Genomic DNA, 25,459 nt, shown 5'->3' with positions numbered 1-25,459 from the left:
GAAAATATATCATTAATAAATAATGAATCAAGAAAATTATTTAACATCAGATAAGTTTAATAAAACATTAAATTAGTACATAAGAAAGTGTATAATGTTGTCATTGCTTCTTGGCCTTATTTAACTTCTAAATTCCTTTTTATTTCATTATAATTATTATTTTGGGTTGGATCCGGTTTAAATTTTTACGTTTGGATGTTTTTTCTAGCTCTAACAAATATTAACTGAAACTTATGTGTGTAAACGAGTTCTTAACTATAAAATAAATTTCACATAACATATGAAAAAATAATTTAAAAAAAAAAAAAAATTTAATATTTTTTATTAAATTAAAATATCAAATAAAGTCTGTTGCAACGCACAGGTCCAAATCTAGTATATTAATAAAAGAGACTTTTCTCCTTTTTTCTTGTGCCACATCAGCAGTACGCATGGGGCATTTTAAACCACGTGTCCCACCTAAAACACAACTTCAACGATTGAAAAAAATCGATTTGCATGAGGGTTACTTTCTTGACTCAAAGAACGTTGGGCTATCACAGTTAATTGGGCCTAAAATGATTTCTTCTCAAAGTCTCTTGAATGAATCACCAAATGTTAGCTGTTTGGATCCCAAAAACCGTCGTTGTCGTGACTCTCATAAAACTGACAGCGCAAATGGGAGAAGAGGAAAAACCCACAAATCTAGCCCTTTATTGATAAGAAAGAAACGAGATTTCCATTGGAAAATGAAAAAGAGAAGCGAGACGAGACTAGTGAAAGTCTCACCTTCAAAAATAGTGTGGAGTTTGACTTAATTCGTCTTGCTTCGTGTTCCCCAGATGAACCAAAAGGAGAAAGCTTCAAGCTTTTTTTTGTCCTCCAAACAAAATTGAGCAAAGGCTGACCTTGCAAAAGGTCTCGACTTTATGCTCTTATTATTGTCCTTTTTTTTAAAGTTTTTTTTTATAAAATGTTTTTCTTAACCTACCTGGATTTTCAATTACACCCCTATGTTTTATATTATTCTATAACACCATGATAAATGTTTTTCTCAGGTTTTAATCTGATCGATACTATAGCAATCTTCAGTGTTATTTAAAACTTAACTTATCGTTAAAACAGTGTTTAATCATTAGTAACATTATAACTTATCGTATTAATCAACTTCTCCTATTAATTTTTTAGTAACCAATAGAGGGTCAAAACTCTTAATTTTCGAGTTAGTGGTTGATTTGTGAATTGTGAGAATAAAAAAAGATTATATGGGGGATTTAGCTATAAAAACGGTCTTTACTCTTTGTTCCCCTTTGTGAAACGTTTCAATGTTGCCCTCCCCCAAATATCGCTGTATACGTGGTGATACTTTCATATCTTGAATATGACAGCTTGTTACGTTAGTAAAGAGTTGCGAGATTTAGTGGATATGATTCGATTCGTTACGAAACTAAATATCCGCCGCTTCCTTGATTTAGATTTGTAGAACATTCTTAATCACCAAATATGTGAAAAAAATCCTATAAAAGATATGGAAATTATGAGTCAAATATATTGCGGAATTAGAGATTTTAGTCTGTTGATTTATGGTAATATAATACTATAAACTCTACAAATATTATTATAGATCTGTGTTTCTCTTATTATAGATTTGCCCATGATTATGAGATTATTTTCCTTTAGGCCTTTTATGTTCTTTTCCAAGCATTTCGTTTAAGCTGAGAAAACATAATTGGTTTTTGTATCAGTTAGTCCAACCAGCCCATTTTGTATTTCCTTGCGAGACCAAATATACTTAGATGTAGCACATGTATATATATTATGTAGTCATATGACTTATACTATGTTATGGAATTTTGCGAAGCTTTTAAACATCTCTAATGTATTACTCTATATTTTATTTTACAATTATATTATAAACAATATACATTTTGTTATCAATAAATTTTTTTACATTTGATTAGAGATGGACATTAAGTACCATTTGGTTCGATTCAGATCCTTGAGAGTTTGGTTTGGTTCGGATCTTTGCGTGTTTGGTTTGAGTTTGGCTTCGGATAACATATTTAATTTTTTTTTCAAAAATTTAAGTTCATATATAGTTTAAAGTTTTCAAAATCTAAAAATAAAAATATTATATAGCATATAAATTTGAATAATGTATGCCAAAATACTTAAACTTGACATAAAAATTGGTTTAGCTTAAATATTTGGTTAGAAAATCAATAGATATTTTAAGTATTTTAGGTATTATAAGTATCATTTAGTTATTTTAAATATGTACTTATAACTATTTGTATATAATTCCAAGTATTTTGGACAACTTAAAAACGTCTTATATATTTTGTATATTCTTTTAGATATTAAATTTAAAAATAATAAATATATTTAAGTATATAAATCTTGTTCGGATATATTCAGATACCTAAAATATTATGGTTTGGATCGGGTTCTGTTCATGCTCTCTGGATATCAAAATTTTGAACCCATTCAGAGATCTAACCATTTTTGGTTAAAGTTCAATATTATTCTTTGGATCGGCCTTGGTTCGATTTTTATGGATTCAGATTTTTTGTCCAACCCTATATTTATTTTGTGAAAAAAAAATTAAACGAAAATGATGATGGTTCATATTGATTTTGGGTATGCAATAATTTTTAAACCAAAACACACTTTACTGTATACGTGTTTCTTTTAGTTAATCATTAAAAAAAATTCTAAGCCCATTTAAGAAAATGATGATGGTTCATATTGGTTCTAGGCAAATTTCAAAATTAACATATTTATGTATTTTTAAATGGTACATAGTTTAATTTAAAAAAAAATTAATATTAATATATATATATATTAAATAAAAATTCACATAAATACGATTGTATGATCATTTATATCTTGTTATAACAAAAAAATTAAGTCATTGATCACAAAATTTTTAAAGGGATTTTTAATATTTTTTTGTAATTTAAAGTCGTTTTAAAAAATTCAAAATATAACATATAAGAAAAATATAATTTTTTTTATTATATGGTTAATGTGATTGTTTAATTTCTTAATAATATAAAATTAAAAAAAAAATGAGGAATGATGCAAAAATTGTTATCAAATATTTATTATTAATTTTTTCGTATATATGTTAATCATATTAGGTAATTTCATAGCTTTTATTTTAGGAAAGAATACACGTTTCTTATTAGGGTAATATAATGTTTTATAGTAATTGGATTTTGGACCAACATTTTTTTCAATTGATTCTTAAACTGTCACGTAAACTAAGTTATCATCTTAATTAAGTGAGACCTAAGCATGATCTTTTTTTAATTAGTACTACAAATTTAAGTTACAGTTTTCTAAATGATTCTCAATTAATATATAAAAGATTTTGTTTGCATGACACGTTAGTTTAGATTTGCTAAAATCTCCTCTTGATGTGCTTAGAATATTTTAGTCTACGATTTATTATAGATAATTAATCTAATCTATTTAAAATTGAAATTAGACCATTGATATGAATGGAAATGTTTAATTAAAGCTTTGGGTTTAATAGCTCAAACTAAACATATGTAATGTAAATGGTGAAAATGATCAAAACTCTATATGAGAGTAGCTTGTATGAAGATAATATTGTGGTTTTAAATTTATCTTTTCACCTATTGGAATGTTCTGTATGGTGAACCAAATAACTCATAATTTGACATTTTCTATTGCACGTAGTGAGCTGAAGAGAACCTGTTACGATAATATATTGTTACATGATGTCCAATTAGAGTTATTTTATTGTTCTTATAATAGCAAATAATATATCGGCTACGTTCGGATGGTTTTAGTATATTAGAGTTTGGTTTAATTTAAGTCAACCGGTTAACATATCAGTTAATTTCGGATGGTTTTAGTATATTAGAGTTTGGTTTAATTTAAGTCAACCGGTTAACATATCAGTTAATTTCGGATGGTTTTAGTATATTAGATGTTGGTTTAGTTAAAGTGAACCAGTTATATTATTTAGCTAGCGTGTATATAGTTATTATGATAACAAACTTGTATAGGTCCAATATATAAGGTAGGCTAGTAAGGAAACCGAAAGAGTCCAAAATTTAAAATGAACTTTTTTAGGTAGATAAAAATAGGACTTTGTTTTAATATATTAGATTCTATTTTTCACTCTAAAATGAATATTCTAAAAAGATTCTATCTTTATTTAATTAATAATTGTTACTAACACTTTCTACTTACAAAAACTTACCAATTAACCCAAAATATCTTATGTTTATAAAACACCACAAAATATAATTTATTTAAATTAAAAATTTATATTGCGACTTGCAAGTTACAAAAAGAATGAGTAACAAAATAAAACATGATTATATTGCGAGTTGTCTTCTCTTTGAACTTTGACTTTTTGACTTTTGTGAGTATGTATTTTTACCGTAATTACAATCTCACTACTTGAACCTTTGGAAAATTTACTCTGAAGGCTAAGAGCTTAAGACCATGCTCGGCTCAGAACATAGACAAAATAACATGCCGGTTAAAGTATCACGGCTGCTTAGCAAAAAAAAGGCATATCACGGTCTTACACGACAATTTTAGATGTATGTAGAACATTATGTAAAAAAAATATGAAATATAAAGGCATAAACTTTTATATGACCCTAGAACATTATGAATATTTTTAGAATGTCTAAACATCTAAATATGAAAATGACAAATTGTGATGATGAGGAAGACACTTAGCATACTTGAAGAGCTCATCTTCACACTCACGAGTCTAGCCTCAACAATCACTGGCAGCTCTTCGGACGTACGTCTCATTACTTCTCCACCGCAACTTCCATCACCTCAACATTTATCGCCTACTAAATTTTCGTATTTGGAGTATAACATTTGAAACGTTTTACCTTTTAACGTAAACATGTCTACAATGAAGCCCTTGCCACATCCATGACATTAACAAAACATACGAGGATTGTTACTATTTTAAGAGGATGAATGAATTTATTATTTTCCTTCGAACAAGATAATCACAAAACAAACACATGCATTTACATTTTTTTCCTTTCGGAACATCAACTTTACTTTATGTTTTAAGTTCAATTATATTTACTTTGGTGCAACTATCAGCTATTTATTCTATTTTTATTAAATCAATCAGAAAAAAACACTTATTCTGCATGCACTAACCAATATCAAATGAATGTATGAACTCATTAGAGAATAAAACATTTGAACCCGGCGCGTAGCACCGAAATACCACTAGTAGACCATAAACCACAGAAACATAAGACCTACTAGTGTGGCTCCATATTTTTCTTTAACATAATTTTGTTTACTTTTTAATTTTCAGATGTTTTTTGTCGATTTTTAGTTTCCTTCTCTCCTTTTGTGACTATTCAACTGAATCAATTCTGACTAAACTAAAATAAAAAAATTATAGTCAAAAATTTCTTAGGATTGAACAATCATATATCGCAACCAGGTTTTAGTTTGGGTTCATTTGGGTTTTAAAATTTAGGATTCATGAATTTCAGCTCCATTAAGATATTATAAAAATTGGATAATCTTCAGTTCAAATTTACTCGAGTTTGGTTTGGATTTAGTTACATGTCCAAAATTTAATTAAACCTACAATAATTTCGGTTTCGGATATTAATCGAGTTATGGGTTCCAAATATATTGATTTTTATTTGATTAAATTAATGTGTTTCCAATATTTTAATAAATTTGAATTTGTAGTTTCCTCAAACCATGTTGTTGTCCTTCAAAATAACTTTGGAAAACTCGTGTATCAACCATACGACATTCTTCCTTGAACTATACCTGACAATATCACACATATACGTAAACAAATTAAAATTAACAACTAACAACTTTATAAACCTAAAACACTATTTAAACTTTAAAAAACAAAGTTGTTTAAACTTCGAAAGCATATTTATTCTTCAATTGTCAAAATATAAAAACATCAATATAAATTAAATACTAAAATATATATTAAACTAAATATTTGAGTTAATTATTTATGTAACAAATAATTATTTTAGGTACTCAAAAATATCTTAGTATATATTTGAACATATCAAGAATTGAAATCGGATCTGGTACAAGTTATTTTGATATTTTGAATTTTTTGAGTTTCTTCGAATATTCATTTGGATTCGTGTTCAGTTTGGATAAAAATCCATTCAATATTTATGTCGAGTTCAGATCGGTTAAGATTCATTTTTATTATACCAGATTTGGTTCGGATTTTTGAATTCTTAATCAGTTACCCGAATTCACACTTCAACAGAGGTGACAACTACCAAGCTTTATATAATACATATTTATGTGCAGATGCAGTGCCGACTTAAAACTATATTGGACCTTTGGACAAAATTGTTTTTATTTATTATAATTGGTTAAACATAATATTTTGAACCTTTGTCGTAGGAAACAAACATAAATATAAATATAGATCATTTTTATCACTAAATTTAGTTAATTTTAAGATGGACTGATGACATATGCCATGTTTGCCACTCCTAGAGCCTGCAGATGCTCATGAACACGCAGTGAAATGACCGCTGTCAATTCATGCGTCTCAGGTATGCTTTAAAGATGGCTCTCTGTTTTTACTCAAAAGCTTCAAACTTGTTTTACCATTGAATGTTTTACAAAGTCAAAAGTTAAGAGTCAAATAATCTTTTCTTAACATAAAACAAAGTTTTCTTAAGCATAACGATATTATGTCCCAAGCTTTTTTTTTTTTTGGTCAAAATGTCCCAAGCTTTTTTTTTTTTTTTTGGTCAAAATGTCCCAAGCTTTTTTTTTTTTTTTGGTCAAAATGTCCCAAGCCTTTTATTTTGTAAAGACAGAAGACAATACTTACAATAGCAAACTCTGACGGTTCCTCTTATAACCAGGACAACAGTCACTAGTAGATGAGATCTTTTTATCCAGGAGGCCAGTTCATTTGGCGTCCTCCAATAACATGAACATGAATGTGATACACCGCTTGACCTGCAAAACACACAAGAAGGTGAAAAACATCAACGATGAGGACCATGAGGTCCCTTTGTTAGATGTGTGAATATGGTTATTGAAGATGTAGAGTTATATATTAATACATACAGCCTTGTGGACCATCATTGATCACAATTCTGAAACCGTCATCTAGGCCTTCTTGTTTTGCTACAAGCTTGGCAACATAGAGAAGGCGGCCCAAGATGTCGATGTGACTCTCCTCAGAGGCGGAGGTACGTTGAGGGTTGGGGGGGCAATTGCCTACCATGGAAATATTAAAATTAGTTTAGTTTTATAACAAATTGAAGTTATGCCCCTGTTGTTATATTGTTTCTTTGCCCCCTATACTCTAAATAATTACTATAACTAAAAATATTCTAATTCATATAAATATAAAACAAAAGTCTGAATTTGTTTTTATATCTACAATCCCATATTTTAGTGAATTGGACTTTATTTAATTTAGCAGATCTAATCCAGTTTAAATAAAAATAGTTTTTTATTAAATAGATAGAAAATAGGGATATTTGTTTTAGGAAAATCAACTAGGTCACGTGTGCTCCTCGTCGTCTTCTCAACTTCTTCTTCCCCTGCAATTTTTTTCCACCGGCTAGAATCACTCACGAAATCTTCTGTCCATGTAAGTTTCTTTTCTATTTATTTAATTAGTTTATATGATTATATCTATTTTAAATGTTTGTTTGATTCTCTTTTTATTGCTTTCTGTTCCTGAATTGTCTGATGATATGCTTTAAGGTTGTGACTTGTGATGTTAATGTAGAATAAATTTAGACTCAGCCAATATTATTATATATGATTTTGAGTTTAACGTGAAAAACTTATTAGCTAATATGATGAATTGTGTTTAGTTTAGTAACATGTTAAAAGTCTTAATGTAGTTGACTTTACAATAATTTACTATTTCTACTGATTTGCAGATAAATGGAGCGATATTATAACAAAACGAGTGCTTCCAATTCTAAAAGAAATTTGGATAAATTGGATAACTCTGATGATTTGGATTCTTTGCCATGGGATCCAGCTGAAAGAAAAAAGATATCGCAGTATCTTCCGAATCAAAAAGACGAAGTAAGGCGGCAATATTTAACTAGAGGTCCATGTCAACCCTATGGTCATGTTTTTCAAAAGAAAAAGTTTGGAACAGCAATGAGGCGGTTTAATCCAGCTTGGTTTGAGAAGTATGGTAATTGGCTAGAGTACATCGTCTCCAAAGATAAAGCATTCTGTTTGTGTTGCTATTTGTTCAGAGATGACATACCAAAACAAGGTGGAAATTATGCTTTTGTGACTGAAGGTTTTTCTTGTTGGAAAAAACCCGAGGCTTTATCTGAGCATGTAGGTGGAATTAATAGCTTTCATAATATTGCTGTTAAGAGATGTGATGATTTGATGAATCAAGGTCAGTCAATTGTGCATGCTTTTTATAAGCAAGGCGATGTGGTGAAAAATGAATATCGCATCCGGTTAAATGCTTCAGTTGATGCTTCTAGGTACTTGTTACGACAAGGATTACCTTTTCGCGGTCATGATGAAGGAAAAGATTCTGCTAGTAAAGGAAACTTTGTAGAGCTTTTGAAGTATACCGGAGAACAAAATGACGCTGTAAATAAGGTTATTTTGGAGAACGCTCCAAAAAATAATCAGATGGTTTCTCAAGTGATTCAGAAAGATATTGTACATTCTTTTGCTCAAGAAGTACTGAAATCTATCATGGAAGAAATCGATCATGGAGTGTTCGGTTTGATGGTCGATGAGTCTGCAGATGTTTCTAACAAAGAGCAAATGGCTGTTGTCTTTCGGTTTGTTGATAAAAGTGGATTAGTAAAAGAGAGATTTGTGGGAGTTACTCATGTAAAAGAAACGTCTTCTTTATCTCTGAAATCTGCAGTTAATGACTTGTTTGCAAAACATGGGTTGAGCCTGAAACAGTTGAGAGGACAAGGTTATGATGGAGCAAGCAATATGAAGGGACAGTTTAATGGGCTGAGAGCATTGGTTGCTAGAGAAAATAGTTCAGCCTATTATGTGCATTGTTTTGCTCATCAACTTCAACTAGTTGTGGTGGCAGTTGCGAAAAAGAGCTTTGAAGTTAGTAATTTTTTTGACATGGTTTCGACTTTGCTGAATGTGGTTGTGGCTTCTTGCAAGAGGAAAGATACACTTCTTGATATGAATCGAAAGAGGGTGGAGGAAGGGATCGACAGTGGTGACATTAACACTGGAACGGGACAAAATCAAGAGATTTCTCTTCCAAGGCCTGAAAATACTCGTTGGGGTTCTCACTATAAAACTTTGCTGCGTCTGGTTGAGTTGTTTCCTTCAGTCATAGAAATCCTTGAAAGTTTTCAAGATGAAGGCGCTGATGACTCAAAAAGATGTCAAGCATATGGTCTTCTCAAGTATTTTCACACATTCGATTGTGTGTTCTATTTACAGTTGATGCTGTTTATTTTGGGAGTAACTGAGAATCTGTCAATGGCTTTGCAAATGAAGAATCAAGATATTTCAAATGCCATGTCACTTGTAGATTCAACTAAACGGGAGTTGCAAAAATTTCGAGAAGATGGATGAGATTTGCTAATGTGTAAAGTTTCATCATTCTGCAAAAAGAATAAAGCTACTATGCTTGTGATGGATGAAGAATTTGTGGATTTAAGGAGGCCAAGGAAAAAAACAGGTGTAACCAATCTGCATCATTACAAGGTTAATTGTTTCTACACTGTTATGGATTTGCAACTTCAAGAGCTTAATGATCGATTTACTGAGGTAAACACTGATTTGCTTATTTGCATGGCTTCTTTAAGTCCTGCCAATTCCTTCCGTCAGTTTGATAAGTCAAAGCTGTTGAGATTGGTTAAGTTCTATCCAGATGATTTTAGCTTTGGAGAGCGTCTATCTATGGAACACCATCTTGGAATCTACATTGACAATATAAGAAATGATGAACAGTTTAAGAATTTGAAGAATCTTGGAGATCTTTCTCGTCTAATGGTGGAAACAAAAAAGCACCTTGTACATCCTTTAGTTTATAGGCTCTTGAAGTTGGTTTTAACATTGCATGTTGCTACTGCAAGTGTTGAAAGGTGCTTTTCTGCAATGAAATTAGTGAAGACAGCCACACGCAACCGAATTGGAGACGAGTTTTGTTTAGTATGTTATATTGAAAAGGAGTTGTTTGAATCTGTTACAAATGAAACAGTGGTGAACCGATTTCAATCCATGAGAGAGCGTAGGATCCATTTGTAAGGATTTGTACGGTTTTATGACAATGTTTTCTATATTTTATCTAGTAGTTTTTATTTCTGCCCCTGATACATATAGTTTCTAGATCCGCCACTGACTCTCCTCAGCCTGCATTACCATAACCATACACGTTATTAGTTCAACAGTTGTCATGCTTTTTGCTGTAGTCTATTTTGAGGGTTCAACTTTGAAAGGTGTAAGTGAATTAGGTACCTTAGAGAGACCAGTTAAGCCATCCTTCACTTTTGGTATGACAAGGATGTGAATGGGTCCCTGGGGCCTTATGTCCCTAAATTCTAAGACCTGCATAATCATGCAAAATGATTTGAGAAAACATGCCATAGGAACAGTGATATTGAAGAGTTACAAGGGTTTCAAGTACCTTGTCATCTCATAAACCACGTGGTGTGGAATTTCTCTGCTGATGATCTTGTCAAAACTGCATGTTCGAAGCATACAGCCAAATAAAATGCTAACATCAATTCAGCTCAAGAAAACGAAACGTTCCAACAAAAGATAATATAAGATAACAAGATCTTGAAAAAGCAAAGAGAATCTCTATGATTTGCACAAAATGACAGTCAGTCTATTGCAATGAAATATTTATTCATCCATCATTGACATTAGCTAACATAAAGTGTTCCTACTGAAAGAGCTAACTACACAAGTTACAGCCAAAATCACATCGCATAGCTTACATAGAAAAAGGCTTACATGGTCTTCGGAGAATCGGAAGGAATGGCGGCTAGAGCAGCCTCTTTCTCGGAAGCCATAACGACGGAGAAGGGTGAGAAATGAGAAGAGAGCAACGCAACACGATGGTTCATGTAGCATCCACGTCGCTGCAGCCACTTCATCCCGCCATTCTGTTTTTTATTCCAACCAATGATCTCCAGCCACGTCATGCACACTTTTGTCTGTATCTCGTTTTTAATCATGCAAGTGCTAAAGGTGATTAGTGCACCCAAAGCCCACCAAACATGGATAATTACTATTTTATCTTAATATATCTTGCGTAATTCGGTAATATGGATCTTATATTATAGTGTGTGTTTGTATGATTACTTATGATATTTATAACATAGTAGATGGTGTTTGTATAGTTAACTAGGTTTTGGTAAGAAAAGCTCATGGGATTCCATGGACCCCATACATAACGCTTAATGCTTCGAGCTAATCATAGTTATAGATGACACATCATTAATGTACAAAAATTTAATAATTATCTAACGTTAAGAAATACTACTTTACAGCTTACAAAATTTAATTTATAAACTAAATTGATAGATATCTAATTAAAGTCGAATGCGTCTTTTCTTTTTTTTTTTTTTGACATAAGTCGAATGCGTCTTTCGTTATACTACTCTCTTGTTATTATAGCACAAACAGAAAGTAAAAGTGAGATTATGATTTCTGAACTGTCTATTCATGTTAACGTGACCTGATTATCACATGCTCTGCTTATCCTTTTTGACACTTTAGTGAAGATTTAATATTATTATTTTTTATTTTGGAATTCAATTAAGAAAATTCCTTTATATTAATGTCTTTGTTGATTCTAGATATAGTCCCCACTCCTACAGGTATTAATGATAATGTCCAGTTGTTATTATTTTTGTTTTTGTCTAAACGTGATTATATGCGGTTATGGATTATCGAATTTACATAAACCATGGACCACGAAGTCGATAAATATGACCTAACTAATTATTGTATTCGTTAAATCGTAATTACCAAATGAAATATGCATTTTAAGCAAAATCATTAGCGTGCAAGCGATTCAGGCCTGAAGCGATTACCATGCCTTGATATGCAACAAATTTTAACGAAATAATGCTTAACTCTGGACGTAAATATTTTTTTGCTTAATTTGAAATTAATGTAATTCGAAAATGATTTTAACTTCCACTGATTGGTTACTTATAGGGAAGTCGTAATGTTGACGGTGTCTCTTTAGGGGAAAACTAATTGAGTTTTGACATTTCAACTAGTACTATTAGATTCCACCAAATGTAGTACTCATGACTACACGCCAAATGTTTGAAAAGTGTCACACCACTATCCAAAATGTTTGCAATAATGTTTGCAACTCTCTTTTACTGATTTTCTAATAAGTTTTGTAATTTCGGATGTGTTTTATATTGGTTAGGTAAGAGACTGAGATCTCCTAAAATTAGTTATGGATTAAAATGTAAAGTATTAAGACTCGCATCAACTTGGATTTATAAGCTTTTGATTTCTTTTTAGATTGTTTGCTTGAGCTTTGGTAATAATAGTGGTGGTTAAGGAATCATAATTTAGATCCAAACCCCAAAGCGAACTAGAAAACGCAAAATCAATAATAATGTGAAAGAAAAAGAGAAAAGGTACAAAAGAAAGGGAAAAAAAACTGAAGAATGCAAAGGATCGGGCCCCACCACAACGAATCACATAACTCGCGCCAAAGCGTGTGGTTCAAACGCCATGTAACAGCGCGTCATCCAACCAAACAGAAACCAGACCGGGACACTGTCAACAAATAATCGTTTCTTTTTTCTTCCTTGCACTCTTTGGGTTTTTAACGATGATGGCGTAAAAGAGAGATATAGATAACACACACATATATATAGAGAGAGTAAGCAGTATTGGCGAGGAGAGAGAGTACAAGCATTTTTGGCTAGGAGAGAGAGAGAAGATTCAGAGGAACAAAAGTGTCTTTTTTTTTCTTCTCTGCATTTTACACTTATCATGTCGTCTCGACGCTTTTGTAAAAGCTAAAAAGAGATAAAGATACCCAACGACGAAGACTAGAGACAGAGAGACCCAATTCTCTTTATTCTTCTTCTTCTTATTATTATTCTTCTTCTTCTTGTTTCTGTCTTCCTAAAGATACTCTCTGTTTCTGAGTCTCCAAGATATCCGTAAGCTCTGTTTCTTCTTGTTTCTGTCTTTCATTTCTATTTGATTTTTGTCGTATAGTCTCCAACATAACATTTCTTTTCTATCCTTTATAGTTTCGACATGTGTTCGTCTGTTCGATGCTCTGTCTCTTTCTCACTTAGTGTAAACATGTTGGAATGCAGTAATCTCTGTGAAAAGAGAATGTTCTTGAGAGTGATTTTCTCTTTTGTTTCTTCTTCTTGCTAAAACAGATAAAGAAAGATCCTGTAAAAAAGATGACGAAAGTGTGTCCTGAAACCGAAGAAAGAACATTACAAGAGCCAGTTCTTACAGTATCAACAGATGTGAGCTTTGCTTCTAACCATTTCCCAACGTACAAGTTAGGACCTGATAATGAGATAGTAGATGAACCTAAAGAAGATGAGAAAGGTCCATCAGTGAAAGAAACCGTCGAGGAAGAGAGCCAGCTCTTGTCTGATCAGCACAAGCGTCTTTCAGTGCGTGACCTCGCTAGTAAATTTGACAAGAAGTTGGCTGCAGCTGTTAGTTTGGCTGATGAGGTTCGTACACATCTCTCTGTTCTGTTTACTCATAACATTTTTCTCTCCCTTTTATTTTTATTTTTTTGCTGAGTTTTGTGTAATGTTTTAGGCAAAGCTAAAAGAGGTGGCTTCTTTAGAGGGACATGTAATGCTGAAGAAGCTAAGAGATGCTTTAGAATACATGAGAGGACGCACGGATGGGCAGAACAAGAAAGATGTGGAGAAAGCTATCTCCATGGTTGAAGCTCTAGCTGTGAAGTTAACTCAGAATGAAGGTGAACTAATTCAAGAAAAGTTTGAAGTGAAGAAACTTGGAAACTTCCTCAAGCAGGTTTGAAGTTGTCTATTGGTTACTTTGCTAACAAGATCATTAATGATTTTGATTAGTTCTTGTTCTCATGATGTCAGGCTTCAGAAGATGCAAAGAAACTAGTAAACCATGAAAAGTCATTTGCATGCGCTGAGATCGAAAGTGCAAGAGCCGTTGTGCTTAGACTTGGAGAGGCATTTGAAGAACAGAAGCGAAGCTCTGAGGCTTCTAGAGCTCAGGGACCGGTTAGTTTCCTAGTTTGTTTGTTCTAATATAGTAACGGTTAAAAATTTCTAATCAACTTATGTTTACATTATACAGGATGTTGAGAAATTGGCTGAGGAGGTTCAGGAAGCTAGACAGATCAAACGCATGCATCACCCAACAAAGGTACTATACTACATCATTTTCATAGCTTCATAATTGATGGGTTACACTAAAAAGTATTATAACGCAGGTGATGGGCATGCAACATGAGCTTCATGGTTTAAGAAGTCGAATTCAAGAGAAGTATATGAACTCTGTTAGACTTCATCAAGAGGTATTTTTATATTAGTATTCAACATAGTTGAAGTTAATTCGTTCTTTGCTTACTTCTTTGTTCTTTCCTTTGACAACAACCATCAAACATCTCAAGATAGCAACAATCAAAAGAGCAGAGGAATCCATTTCATGTCCATTTGTTCTAGAGGGCACGCAAAGTCTCGGCTCTTGCTTAAAAATCCATGTTAGTGCTCCAGATAATGCCATAGATCTTTCCAACTGTTCCATCCAGTGGTACCGTGCAGCATGTGAAACTAGCAGAAGGGAAGCTATATCTGGTACTTGGACCTATCTGTTTGCTTCATCATTGTTTTTTTAGTAAATAGAGTTTAGCTTTGAGCAGTTCATATCTTGCTCTTAGGTTCAAACCAAGCAGTATATGCTCCAGAACCATTTGATGTTGGGAGGATCTTACAGGCAGACATTCTTTCAAATGGACAGAAAGTCACAGTTACAACCGATGGTCCAATTGATCCTGGTTAGTATTACAAAAACCAATAGACGTTTACAAACATTTTAAGTGGACAATAAGTGAATGTATGGCTTATTGAGTTGCAGATGCTGGCTTGCAATCCCGAATAGAGTCTTTGATGAAAAAATCCAACAGTGATTTCAGCGTATGTTATACAACTCTCTTCTTGTTTACTTAGAAAAAGAGTTGCATGGAGTTTATGTTCTGGTAAGCTGAACATTCAACTCTGTTTCAGGTGGTTATATCACAGATGAATGGACAAGACTATGCATCTCGATCTCATGTACTTACTATTGGAAAAACGAGGATAAAGCTGTCTCGAGGATGGATCACAAAGGCGAGAGAAATATATTCAACATCCATGCAGGTATCTAGAGACTCTTTTGTCATTCTATTTCACAAAAACATTTCTTTGACACTCAATTAAAAGTTCTTACAAATGTATATGGTTTTGTTTTGGTATACTAATTATTCAGCTCTGTGGAGTTAGAGGCAATATTAAGGCTCCGGCCAAAGCGTTGTTCTGGCAACCAAGAAAGAGTCTAACTTTCACACTAACCTTTGAGTCAGAACAAGAACGTAACACAGCCATAGCCCTTGCTCGGAAATACGCTTTTGATTGCAATGTAAGCAAAAACTATCCTTGAAATACTATTTCTAGACTTTGAAATCACTGTGGTTACATAACAGGCTTTCTTAACTATGCAGGTTACATTGCTTGGGCCAGATGATTAAACAAATGGTGAACAAGACATTGTCATTAACCAACCACCTGATTTTTTTTTGTTATTGTGTGTGTTGTTTGTTTGACTTTTTTTTGTTTCACACTGTGGTTCAAAGAAGGAAGGTGCAAGTTTGGCTTCTCACTGTTCATCCAATGTTGCTGCACAGATTTTTATTATAGGCAGCAGATTTCATTTTTTTGTTTCCTTTTTGTCAGATCATCTGTTTGATATGGCTGCCATGTCTGATTTGTTTTGGTTTGTTTAATTGATTTCTATTATTTTTTCTGATGTTTAGGATGCAACATTGTTAATCAGATTATGAGTGTGAGATCAGAAATCTACAGCGGATTGTAACTATTACAAGCATATGAGAATTTCCTAACTCCATTATCAAATATGTTACTGTATGAAGAAATCAACACAGAGCCATAACGATCATAAAAGACTAAAGTAAGAGGACTCCAATATGTGTAAGTAAATATATTGTACATGTCTTTGATAGAAACGTAAAAGAATTCTATAACTATCACTAGAGAAGTTATTCAATTACAGAGTGGAATGGCGTGGCATGATCAATTTAGCGAAACCATACTCTCTTCATCGACCTTATAGTATACTTACTCCATACCCAAGTGCATAGATAGTCAAAACAACTAAGAGACAGAGAGATCGTGTAAGGGAGATCAACAATGGTTTAAGCACGGTTGGTTTCATGTATATAAGTGCAAGTGGAACGACGTCGTTTCGGAATGATGTCATATGTGTACTTAGACAATAGATAAGATATTTAGATATCCAATCATCGAAGACAAAACAACTAAGAGACAGAGGAAGATCGTGTAAGGAAGATCAACAATGGAGGCTTTGGTTTGCCGGAAACTAGGAGATCCGACGGCGATGGAACCAGGGAGTACAGAATCTCCGGTGGAAGTGAGCAAAACCTACCCGATCCCGCCTCTGACCTCCGATACAGCGGTGAGAGTCAAGGTCACAGCAACGAGCTTGAACTTCGCGAATTACCTTCAGATTCTCGGAAAGTACCAGGAGAAACCTCCGTTGCCTTTCATCCCCGGCTCCGACTACTCCGGAATCGTCGACGCCATCGGTCCATCCGTCACCAAATTCAGCGTCGGTGATCGAGTTTGCTCCTTCGCCGCCCTCGGTTCCTACGCTCAGTTCATCGTCGCCGACCAGTCTCTCCTGTTCGTTACTAGATCAACACAAACACTCTCTCTCTCTATCTTGGTTTACTGTGGCTCATGGTTGTTGGTGTGGTGTTGTTTCAGGTTCCTTGTACCGGAAGGATGCGACATGATCGCTGCAGCTGCACTTCCCGTTGCGTTTGGGACTTCTCATGTTGCTCTTGTCCATAGAGCTGGTTTAACCTCTGGTCAGGTATATGTTTGATTTCAGTTTCTTTCTTGCTTGATGATCGATCCCACTGAGTTTGTGCAAAAAATAGTTGAGAAACTCTGTTGATTTTGATGCAGGTCTTGATGGTTCTTGGCGCTGCTGGTGGCGTTGGTCTTGCAGCTGTTCAAATCGGGAAGATCTGTGGAGCCATTGTCATTGCAGTTGCTAGGTAGGTTGATGGACATGCCCTAAGATTAAGCAGACCATAAACATTTTTAATCTTAATAAAAAAACACCTGGGGGTCATCTTGCTATTTATGTTTAATAATTCTTTAAAATTTGGGGCTAAAACGAATGTTTCTGCCCAGTATCGGCTCTGATTTTTGGTTCTTGTTTTTGGGTTTATTATATTTGATTTGATTAGAATCTTTTTCTGTTTTGCCAGAGGGAGTGAGAAGGTTCAGCTGTTGAAGTCAATGGGAGTGGATCATGTTGTTGATTTAGGCAGTGAGAATGTTATTACTAGCGTCAAAGAGTTCGTCAAGACAAGAAAGCTGAAAGGAGTTGATGTTCTGTATGATCCTGTAGGAGGGAAACTCACCAAGGACTCCATGAAAGTTCTCAACTGGGGAGCTCAGATTCTTGTGATTGGTTTCGCAAGCGGTGAAGTACCTCTGATTCCTGCTAATATAGCACTTGTGAAGGTAAATAAAATGATTGTCTTGTAGATAGAGAGTCACTAGAGAGAATCTAACACAACTTGGTGGCAGAACTGGACCGTTCATGGTCTATATTGGGGCAGCTACAAAATCCACCAACCCAATGTTCTCGATGATTCCATCAGAGAGTTACTGTCATGGCTTGCTAGAGGATTGATCACCATTCACATCTCTCATACCTATAGTCTCTCCCAGGTAAAAAGCTTAATATATCTTCATGAATCATGATAGCAAAACTCAACACATGTAACTAAAAAGCTTACCGTTTGAGTTACAGTCCAATCTCGCTTTTGGGGCCATCAAAGACAGGAAGGCAATTGGAAAAGTGATGATTGCTCTCGACCACAAGGCCACCCTCTCTTCAAAACTATAGTCTCTATAGCCACAGAAGAGAACTGATTCTGTTTCTCTAAGTTTACTATGTCATAATGTAGTTTACCACATCCTGTTTGAATTTAATAATCATAACTTTGTTTGGATTCTGTAGAAATCACTTTTTCAGAATAAAAATTTCAGAGTATGTTACTGTTTTGGTTGAGGTGTGTTATGCAAACCCGGTTTTGGTTCGAGGGAAGATAAAAGGTTGTGTCTTTTCCGTTAGTACCGGTTTAAGCATAAAAGAAACCAGTACATAATCCAAAGATTCAAGGTTGTAATGATATATCTATGTTGTCTTTTTACAAAATTAGCAAATCAGTTATTATGGTTCATCAAAACCACCTGCATCGTCAAGAAGATATAGTTTTCCATCGAGAAAAAACGTTTTCATTTTGATTTTATCCAATGTTCTTGTGATTTGACTCCCTCCTTTTCTGAATTCTTCATGTTTTTCTTTCAATCTTCCACAGAAAAAATCATATTGTGTCCTTGCATCCCTTCCCTTTAGAATGAAACTGTTCTGAATACAAGAACACAAATCATCAAAAGCTGGAAGAAGGTCAGTTCTCTCCCTAAGCCTCATCATTTGTGATATACCTAGATTAGGTCAAGGGCACAAGTTTACCATTTTTGTTATGAGATGTGTCATTTGAATTTGCCAGTTCGTTTTGATTGATCAAATTTTGATATAGGGAGTGAACGTTGAGCCAATGAGAAGCAAATCTTGATTTGATTGTGTAAAAAGTTGATGGGAAACCGCTGTGCAAGAACTCCTTGTTGTAGAAAGGTAATGATTAAATATTGTGTTCTTTGTTAGTTACAACATTTGTGTTTGAGTCTTGTAACCATTGAATGTTTAACAGAAGACTCCTTTTATGTATACAGTTATGGTCATGTATATGCTGCAGCAGCAACAAGGACGAGGCTCAAGCCAGAAGCCAACATGGGCCCAAAGGAAAGGTCCATCCGGTCACCAAAATCGAGAAATGGGAAGAAAAGATCACAGAAGCTAACAACAATGGCATGATTGTAAGCTTCCTTCTTCAAAACATGTTTGCATTTTCTTATGACTCTTCCTCTTATTCTATCTGTGTAACTAACTTAATCATTCGATAAACTAAACAGCTTGTGGTGTACTTCAGCGCACCGTGGTGTGTACCTTGTAAAAAGATAGAACCAGTATTCAAAAAACTTGCTTCTAGATACCCTTCAATGATATTTGTAACCATTGATGTCGAAGAACTCGCTGTAAGTGTAAACCTAAAACTCTTGGTGATTTTTGAGATGAAGTTTTAGGATTAGAGGTTGAAATTTTGTTAAAATAAATAAAACAGGAGTTTAGTGATGAATGGAATGTAGAAGCTACACCAACTATAGTGTTCCTTAAAGATGGGAGGCAAATGGATAAACTTGTTGGTGCTGAAACCTCAGAGCTTCAGAAGAAAACAGCTGCAGCTGCTGATCTCTTACTCAAAAAACCATAAAATATTAACCAACAGAAGAGAAACAGAGTTAGGTTTTCTTCCGTTGTCTGTCACAAATTTGTTCAGAGGAAGTGATTTGAAGAAGTTACTTGCGGATGAAGTAAGTGTCATGAGATTTTTTTTTAATCCTTCAAGATCTTCATTTGGTAAGATTATGTTCAACATGGAGATGATGGAGAAGCGTTTGGTTAGGAAGGTTTATATAGCAGCCATGTCTTCTTTAGTTCTCATTTGTGAAAATGCATTTGTTTCTCTTATATATATATTCTAAAATGGTTATAATGTTCCCAACAGTAAAAGAAAATCTTCTAGTACATATTTGTTCAAAAATTCTTCATTGATTTTTAGACGTGGATTATGTTCTATTTGAAAACCTGAACAAAGTGTCAAACACGGCAGTAGAATGAAAGATTTTTCCATAGAAATGTGTTGCTAATGCTACTAGTCACATAATCGAACGTTAGAAAGAGTTTAGCGTATTATTGAAGCTCAAAATGGATCGGTCATCAACACTATTCTTTATGTTTGCAAATTACAAAGATGCACGTTGAATTATTTTTAAGTTTATATCTAAACAATTTTCTTTTTGTAAAGAAAGATCCAATCTATTATAAATACAAAAGAATATAAAGACAATAATAAAGTTGCTGTGTATTGGCGATCTCCAAAGTTGACTTTTCAGAACCAGTCGTTAAGAATTAGGAACTGGACCAAAACTTTTGTCTCTCCATCAATGCAACTCTCAGATCTTAATTTTCCATAAGTAAAAGAAATAAATAAACAAGGACAAGTCTGTTGAACCATCATCACCTTGACCATTATACAATTTGATTTTTTTTATAATAGTTCATGTGCCTGATCTGATTCATATGGTAATAATATCTCCTTGCTTGCTTGAAAGATCATCATCAACAGAAGGCTTTGTACCCTGAAGAGAAAGAAAAAAAAAGATCATTCATCAAAGATAAGTCACCATGATGAAGAAGAAGAAACACAGCAGATCCCAATCTTCTTCCAAGAAAACTATTGAACCATCCCCAGATTCTTCACCTTCACCTTCACCTAGGCTCCTCTCCATTTTCCGTTCTAAGGTGACTTCTCTTCTCTCTTTGGCTTCTGATTCTTCCTATTACCGATTCTCTGGTTCTGGATTTGAGCTGTTGTGCATGCTTTTTTCTGTAGTTGGTAAGTGGTAAAGACTTGAAGCATATGTTCAGAGGCATGAAGACCAAAACTGCACCCGGACTGTCTTCTCAGTCTAGAATCGTGAGATGCCCCAAGTGCCACAAGCTTCTCCAAGAACCTATAGATGCCACTATTTACAAATGCAGTGGATGCAACTCCATTCTCCAAGGTACAATAGCCTTCACTAAGTCCTCCATAACCCCTTACTCATGTTCACAATAGCTTAGTGTTCTCTGTTTCTTGTGCTCTTTCTTTACATGTAGCAAAACGTTGGGACCTGGAAAGCAATGGTGACTCTATTCCAGAGGCCCTCCTTTATTCCCAAAACCGTAGTTTAAGTACACAGTTAGAATCTGCAGAAGCTGGTAGTAAAACACCAATGAGGAGCACTCACCGGGAGTACAACTCGAGGGCATCCCCTTCTGTTGAAAGGGGTTATGATTCGGAAACTGTTTACAAGCATGAGACATCTGATGTCCACAGAGAATGGATGAGAAGGGCTGATGAGTTCAGTGTGACCGGTGAGTCTGATGCGTTTGCTTCAGCAAGAAGCTCTCCTTATAACTCACGCAGCAATGCCTCGGAGTGGACACATCATGAGAGGAGATATCAGGTTCCTTTCTATCCAGCTAGTCCTTCCCCTTCTTCTGCGTATGAGTATGGCTACAATAGTCCCTTTCACGGGTCCCAAGCTTCTGCATCCGAGCAGTCTTATTATCATCATCATCAACCAAACCAATTCAAGCAAAAGGAGAGAGAAGGCTGGTTTCAAGAATCTTCTGCTGCTTCACCAATTCGTTTCCCTGGTGAGACATCTAATAAAAACTACTATCCCTCGTCTTCTCAGTATCAGCTTCATGATCCTCGGTATCATAATCTCTACTCTGAGCGTAGTTATCAAGCAGCTAAAGCGCCACTACGTTCCACATACTCTGAGCATTCCAAGAGTGGGACAAGCCGTGAGAAGAGATCTCAAAGGGACAAAAAGAAGGATGTTAGAAAGAAGAAGCCGGTGGTGAAACGCTATGTGCTTCCTTCAGCGGGTGGAGCGCCTTTTGCAACTTGTTCCTACTGCTTAGAACTTCTCCAGCTTCCTCAGGTGTCTCTCCATGGAAAACATAAGGGGTATCAAGTGCGATGTGGCAGTTGTTCCGGTGTACTTAAGTTCTCTGTTCGAGAGAAAGCAGATACTGTCCTTGATTCACCTGGTTTTGCTGAGGAGACTGTTACTAATCATCAGGATTCAGCTTCAGAAGGTCACGAAGAGATCTATCCGGATGACAGTCATTTTACTTGTTCAGACAACGGCTCCAGAGATGGAATCTGCAAAAGCAACGATGATGTGATCTTGAGACAGAATGTGGAAACGTTTGAGGATAATAAGAGTAAAGAAGACACAAGGAGAATATCAAGCACATTATTAGATTCGAAACTGGAGGCGTTACAGCCTTTCCTGAACCAGAAGTTGAGGGAACAACAATCTGCATCAAGTGAGAGTACCGGAGAAACTTCAAGAAAGCATCTAGAGCGATCTGAGGAAGCTTGTTCAGAGAAGTCAACCGAGATGGATAACAACATTTCTGAAAGAGTCAGTTGTGATCTAGAGGAGGTTGGATTATATGAGAAGAATGAAACTCTTGAGCCAGAAGTGATGTTTGGAGATGGATCAGGCGAGTCCTTAGAGGTTCCAGTATACAAGAAGGAAAGAATGAGTGATTCAAGTATAGAAGCTGAGAGAGTTGCAGATAAACCGGTTTCTCATAGTGGGGAAACACGTGTACTGTCTGAGAATACCGGAGACAGTCAAGAGTTTGATTGGGAGGAGACTCAAGAGAAGGAAGAATATGGAGGTGAAGGTAAATGGGAGGATAGCATGGGAGACAAACCGGTGTTGATTTTGGAGACATCTCGGTACACTGGAGATTCAATCTGTGACAACAGCTCAAGCAATGGTGAAGCATATGAAGATACAAAGATCATATCAGCTGCATCACAGAACGAGAACCAGAGGTTTATAGGCCAATCAGGTGAGGATACAGTAACAACATCCAGGACTCATGAGGAGCAGTCCAAGTATGAGAACTTAAGTGAAAGAGATACGACCATTAGTGACAGTGTCAGGTATATTGTGTCAGAGGAATCAAGATATGATACTGGCAAAGTGAGCGAAGATGGATCAGCTGTTTCTCTCACGAAGGCGAGTGAGACGTTCAGCACAAGCATAGAAGGCGAGAGAGGTGAAGAGAGATCGGCATCTCATCAAATGGATCTTCTTCCAAACGAGAATGTAGAAGATTCCTATGAAAGACTCGAGTATGCAGGTGAAAGAACATGGGAAGAAGAGACTATGGAAGATAGAGCGGGTTTGCATTTGGAGGAATATGAAAGCAACTATGAGAATTACAGCAAACCATTTGAATGGATTTCAGAAGGAGCTTCGGCATTTCATAATCACAGGCATGAGCCAAAGCTAGGGACGATAAATGAACCAGATGAGGATGCTGATGGAAGATTGAAATCCAGTTCAAGGGGTTCCTTCAGTGACCATGAAAGTTCAGAAGCGAGTGCTGTATTTCAGGAATCTCAAGATGCTCAGTCCAAATATGAGTATGAGATACCAAGCGAAAGACAAGAGTTGAGCAACACAGAAAGGCATGAGATACAGGAGGAGGGTAGATACGAGATAAATGAAACGTTTGGGCCAACCAAGATGGTGGAAGATGGATCTGTTGTTTCTCTTGAGAAGACGGGCGAGACAAACATAGGCGAGAGAGGTGAAGAGAGGTCGGTATCTCATCATCACATGGCTACTGAAAACGAGAATCTGGAGATCTCTTACGGAACAGTAGAACAAGTTTATCTGGAAGGAGGCGGGTTGCAGTTGGAGGAATGTCATAACAATCCACATGAATGGACTTCAGAAAGAGCTCCAACATTTCGTCTGCATGAGTATGAGCTAGGGACAATGTCTGCATCGGAAGAAGATGCGAATGAAAGATCATCCAGTTCAACAGATTCCACCAATGACAATCAAGCTGTGGCTCATGAGGAGCCTTCGCTGATGGATGAGAACAAATTCGAAGAGCTAAAAGTTACTCTAATGGTGGAAGATGGGCCATCATTGCACTTGGACAAGTACGGAAATGATTCAACGAAACTGGAAGATACATTTGAACGGACTTCAGAAAGAGCTCCGACATTTCGTCTGCATGAGTATGAGCTGGGGACAATGCTTGAACCAGAAGAGCATCCTGATGGAAGATCGGAATCCAGTTCAACTGGTTCCTTTAATAACCATGAAAGTTCAAAGTTGAGAGATGTCTTCCACGAGGAGGAGGAGGAGGAGCTACAACTACACGAAATGACAGAAGATAGGGTGGCATTGGACTTGAAGAAGGGTGAAAACGGAACAATAAAATTGGAAGAGACATTTGAAAGAGCTCCAACGTTTCGTCTTCATGACTCTGAGCTAGGGACAAGGCTTGAACCAGACGAGGATGCTGATGGACGATCAGAATCTAGTTCAAGGGGTACCTTCAACGACCATGTAATTTCAAAAGAAAGAGAGATGAATCATGAGGAGGAGCCCAGGCTGGTGATTGATAGCAGAAGCAAGGCGCAACAAGAAGGCGAAATGGCAAAAGATACAGTACCTCTGCACTTGGAGTGCGAGAATGAATCAATGAAACTGAATGAGACATTTAAGTGGACTTCAGAGAGAGTTTTAACATTTAGTCACCGTGAGCATGAGCTAGGGACAATGCCCGAACCGGACGAAGATGCATCAGAATCTAGCTTAAGGGGCACCTTTAATGACCATGGAGTTTCAAAAGAAAGATCTGTCAGTCACAAGGATGAGCCTTGGCTGGTGGAAGATTATGAAACCAAAGCGCTTAAAGCAAGCGTAATAGCAGACAGCGGACCATCTCTGCACTTGGAGAAGTGTGAAAATGTGGTATTGAACCAGACAGTTGGACCAAGGGATAATTTATTCAGGCTCAGTCATGATGACACACTTGAGCAAGAGAGGATAACGTTTCATTTGGAGAAGTCTCAAGAAAAGCAAGTGAATCTAAGGCAGGCCTTTAAACAGCAAGGTGACACTGAAGACAACATACCAGCATCTGAAGGCCACGAGTCCCCATGCAAAATGGCCGAAGTAGATAGTGAAGCTGAAGAAGATATGTTGGGAGACCATTTAGAGCATTTGCAGATAGAGAATGAGAGGTCAGGACTAACCTCTGAACCATATTCTCATTTCTATAACACAACGGATCCCTCTGAGATTGTGGGTCTGCGTCTTGCGTTATATGAAACCCAAACTTCACCTCTCAGTTCACCAATGCATACTCCCACTGGCTCCCCACTGCACATCCTGATGCGTTCTCCAATTGCTTCACCAATGCATACCCACATAGTTTCACCAATGCGTTCTCCCATCAACTCATCAGGATCACTCTCTGATGTATTGTTCTTCGGCAAGAAAGCTTGAGGGAAGTGAAACAGAGAATCATTCCAGCAAGGTTGCTAAATCTTTCCCCACATACTTCCAAGACTTTACCTGCGATGCAAGATAGTGTGTACATTGTTTCATTTTTGTTTGCAAGTGTCTGGATTATATGTACAGTT

At 35.6% G+C, this 25,459-nt stretch overlaps 5 protein-coding genes across 5 annotated transcripts; all 5 read left to right on the top strand.

Annotated features, from left to right (window-relative positions):
* Nucleotides 1-8,142: 8,142 nt before the first annotated feature.
* On the top strand, nucleotides 8,143-10,242 carry LOC106297687. Its single transcript, XM_013733884.1, has 5 exons — nucleotides 8,143-8,395; nucleotides 8,504-8,603; nucleotides 8,694-8,953; nucleotides 9,128-9,337; nucleotides 9,740-10,242. The coding sequence occupies exons 1-5, from the start codon at nucleotides 8,143-8,145 to the stop codon at nucleotides 10,240-10,242; spliced, it is 1,326 nt and encodes a 441-aa protein (XP_013589338.1).
* Nucleotides 10,243-12,868: 2,626 nt separating this feature from the next.
* On the top strand, nucleotides 12,869-16,077 carry LOC106298412 (stomatal closure-related actin-binding protein 3). Its single transcript, XM_013734528.1, has 12 exons — nucleotides 12,869-13,139; nucleotides 13,371-13,679; nucleotides 13,771-13,992; nucleotides 14,070-14,216; nucleotides 14,293-14,361; nucleotides 14,429-14,512; nucleotides 14,609-14,792; nucleotides 14,876-14,992; nucleotides 15,073-15,131; nucleotides 15,222-15,353; nucleotides 15,463-15,612; nucleotides 15,695-16,077. Exons 2-12 carry the CDS (start codon nucleotides 13,395-13,397, stop codon nucleotides 15,719-15,721), a joined length of 1,476 nt encoding a protein of 491 aa, XP_013589982.1. The 5' UTR covers nucleotides 12,869-13,139; nucleotides 13,371-13,394; the 3' UTR covers nucleotides 15,722-16,077.
* Nucleotides 16,078-16,497: 420 nt separating this feature from the next.
* Nucleotides 16,498-18,305, top strand: LOC106296574 (quinone oxidoreductase-like protein 2 homolog). The gene is made up of 6 exons (XM_013732735.1): nucleotides 16,498-16,913; nucleotides 16,998-17,106; nucleotides 17,202-17,293; nucleotides 17,510-17,768; nucleotides 17,835-17,978; nucleotides 18,061-18,305. Exons 1-6 carry the CDS (start codon nucleotides 16,567-16,569, stop codon nucleotides 18,154-18,156), a joined length of 1,047 nt encoding a protein of 348 aa, XP_013588189.1. The 5' UTR covers nucleotides 16,498-16,566; the 3' UTR covers nucleotides 18,157-18,305.
* A 99-nt stretch (nucleotides 18,306-18,404) lies between these two features.
* LOC106296575 (putative thioredoxin H10) lies at nucleotides 18,405-19,749 on the top strand. Its single transcript, XM_013732736.1, has 5 exons — nucleotides 18,405-18,720; nucleotides 18,854-18,948; nucleotides 19,047-19,190; nucleotides 19,287-19,409; nucleotides 19,496-19,749. The coding sequence occupies exons 2-5, from the start codon at nucleotides 18,910-18,912 to the stop codon at nucleotides 19,643-19,645; spliced, it is 456 nt and encodes a 151-aa protein (XP_013588190.1). The 5' UTR covers nucleotides 18,405-18,720; nucleotides 18,854-18,909; the 3' UTR covers nucleotides 19,646-19,749.
* A 630-nt stretch (nucleotides 19,750-20,379) lies between these two features.
* On the top strand, nucleotides 20,380-25,459 carry LOC106300519. Its single transcript, XM_013736672.1, has 3 exons — nucleotides 20,380-20,736; nucleotides 20,828-20,999; nucleotides 21,094-25,459. Exons 1-3 carry the CDS (start codon nucleotides 20,620-20,622, stop codon nucleotides 25,320-25,322), a joined length of 4,518 nt encoding a protein of 1,505 aa, XP_013592126.1. The 5' UTR covers nucleotides 20,380-20,619; the 3' UTR covers nucleotides 25,323-25,459.

This window comes from Brassica oleracea, chromosome C6 (genome assembly GCF_000695525.1).
Source record: "Brassica oleracea var. oleracea cultivar TO1000 chromosome C6, BOL, whole genome shotgun sequence".
In the NCBI taxonomy this organism is placed as follows: Eukaryota; Viridiplantae; Streptophyta; class Magnoliopsida; order Brassicales; family Brassicaceae; genus Brassica; species Brassica oleracea.
The sequence above is the reverse complement of the archived record's forward strand: the minus strand, read 5'-3'. Positions and strand labels throughout refer to the sequence as shown.

Excerpts from the sequence above, each read along its gene's own strand:
- LOC106296575 (XM_013732736.1), top strand. The coding sequence starts at position 18,910 with ATGGGAAACCGCTGTGCAAGAACTCCTTGTTGTAGAAAG. Across the intron at positions 18,949-19,046 it reads GAACTCCTTGTTGTAGAAAG|TTATGGTCATGTATATGCTG; the intron begins GTAATGATTAAA and ends TTATGTATACAG. Across the intron at positions 19,191-19,286 it reads CTAACAACAATGGCATGATT|CTTGTGGTGTACTTCAGCGC; the intron begins GTAAGCTTCCTT and ends TAAACTAAACAG.
- LOC106296574 (XM_013732735.1), top strand. The coding sequence starts at position 16,567 with ATGGAGGCTTTGGTTTGCCGGAAACTAGGAGATCCGACGGCGATGGAA. Across the intron at positions 17,107-17,201 it reads CTGGTTTAACCTCTGGTCAG|GTCTTGATGGTTCTTGGCGC; the intron begins GTATATGTTTGA and ends ATTTTGATGCAG. Across the intron at positions 17,294-17,509 it reads ATTGTCATTGCAGTTGCTAG|AGGGAGTGAGAAGGTTCAGC; the intron begins GTAGGTTGATGG and ends CTGTTTTGCCAG.
- LOC106300519 (XM_013736672.1), top strand. The coding sequence starts at position 20,620 with ATGATGAAGAAGAAGAAACACAGCAGATCCCAATCTTCTTCCAAGAAA. Across the intron at positions 20,737-20,827 it reads TCTCCATTTTCCGTTCTAAG|TTGGTAAGTGGTAAAGACTT; the intron begins GTGACTTCTCTT and ends TTTTTTCTGTAG. Across the intron at positions 21,000-21,093 it reads ATGCAACTCCATTCTCCAAG|CAAAACGTTGGGACCTGGAA; the intron begins GTACAATAGCCT and ends CTTTACATGTAG.
- LOC106297687 (XM_013733884.1), top strand. The coding sequence starts at position 8,143 with ATGAGGCGGTTTAATCCAGCTTGGTTTGAGAAGTATGGTAATTGGCTA. Across the intron at positions 8,604-8,693 it reads GAACAAAATGACGCTGTAAA|ACTGAAATCTATCATGGAAG; the intron begins TAAGGTTATTTT and ends TGCTCAAGAAGT. Across the intron at positions 8,954-9,127 it reads ACAAGGTTATGATGGAGCAA|TTGTGGCTTCTTGCAAGAGG; the intron begins GCAATATGAAGG and ends TGCTGAATGTGG.
- LOC106298412 (XM_013734528.1), top strand. The coding sequence starts at position 13,395 with ATGACGAAAGTGTGTCCTGAAACCGAAGAAAGAACATTACAAGAGCCA. Across the intron at positions 13,993-14,069 it reads TTGGAAACTTCCTCAAGCAG|GCTTCAGAAGATGCAAAGAA; the intron begins GTTTGAAGTTGT and ends TCATGATGTCAG. Across the intron at positions 14,217-14,292 it reads CTTCTAGAGCTCAGGGACCG|GATGTTGAGAAATTGGCTGA; the intron begins GTTAGTTTCCTA and ends TACATTATACAG.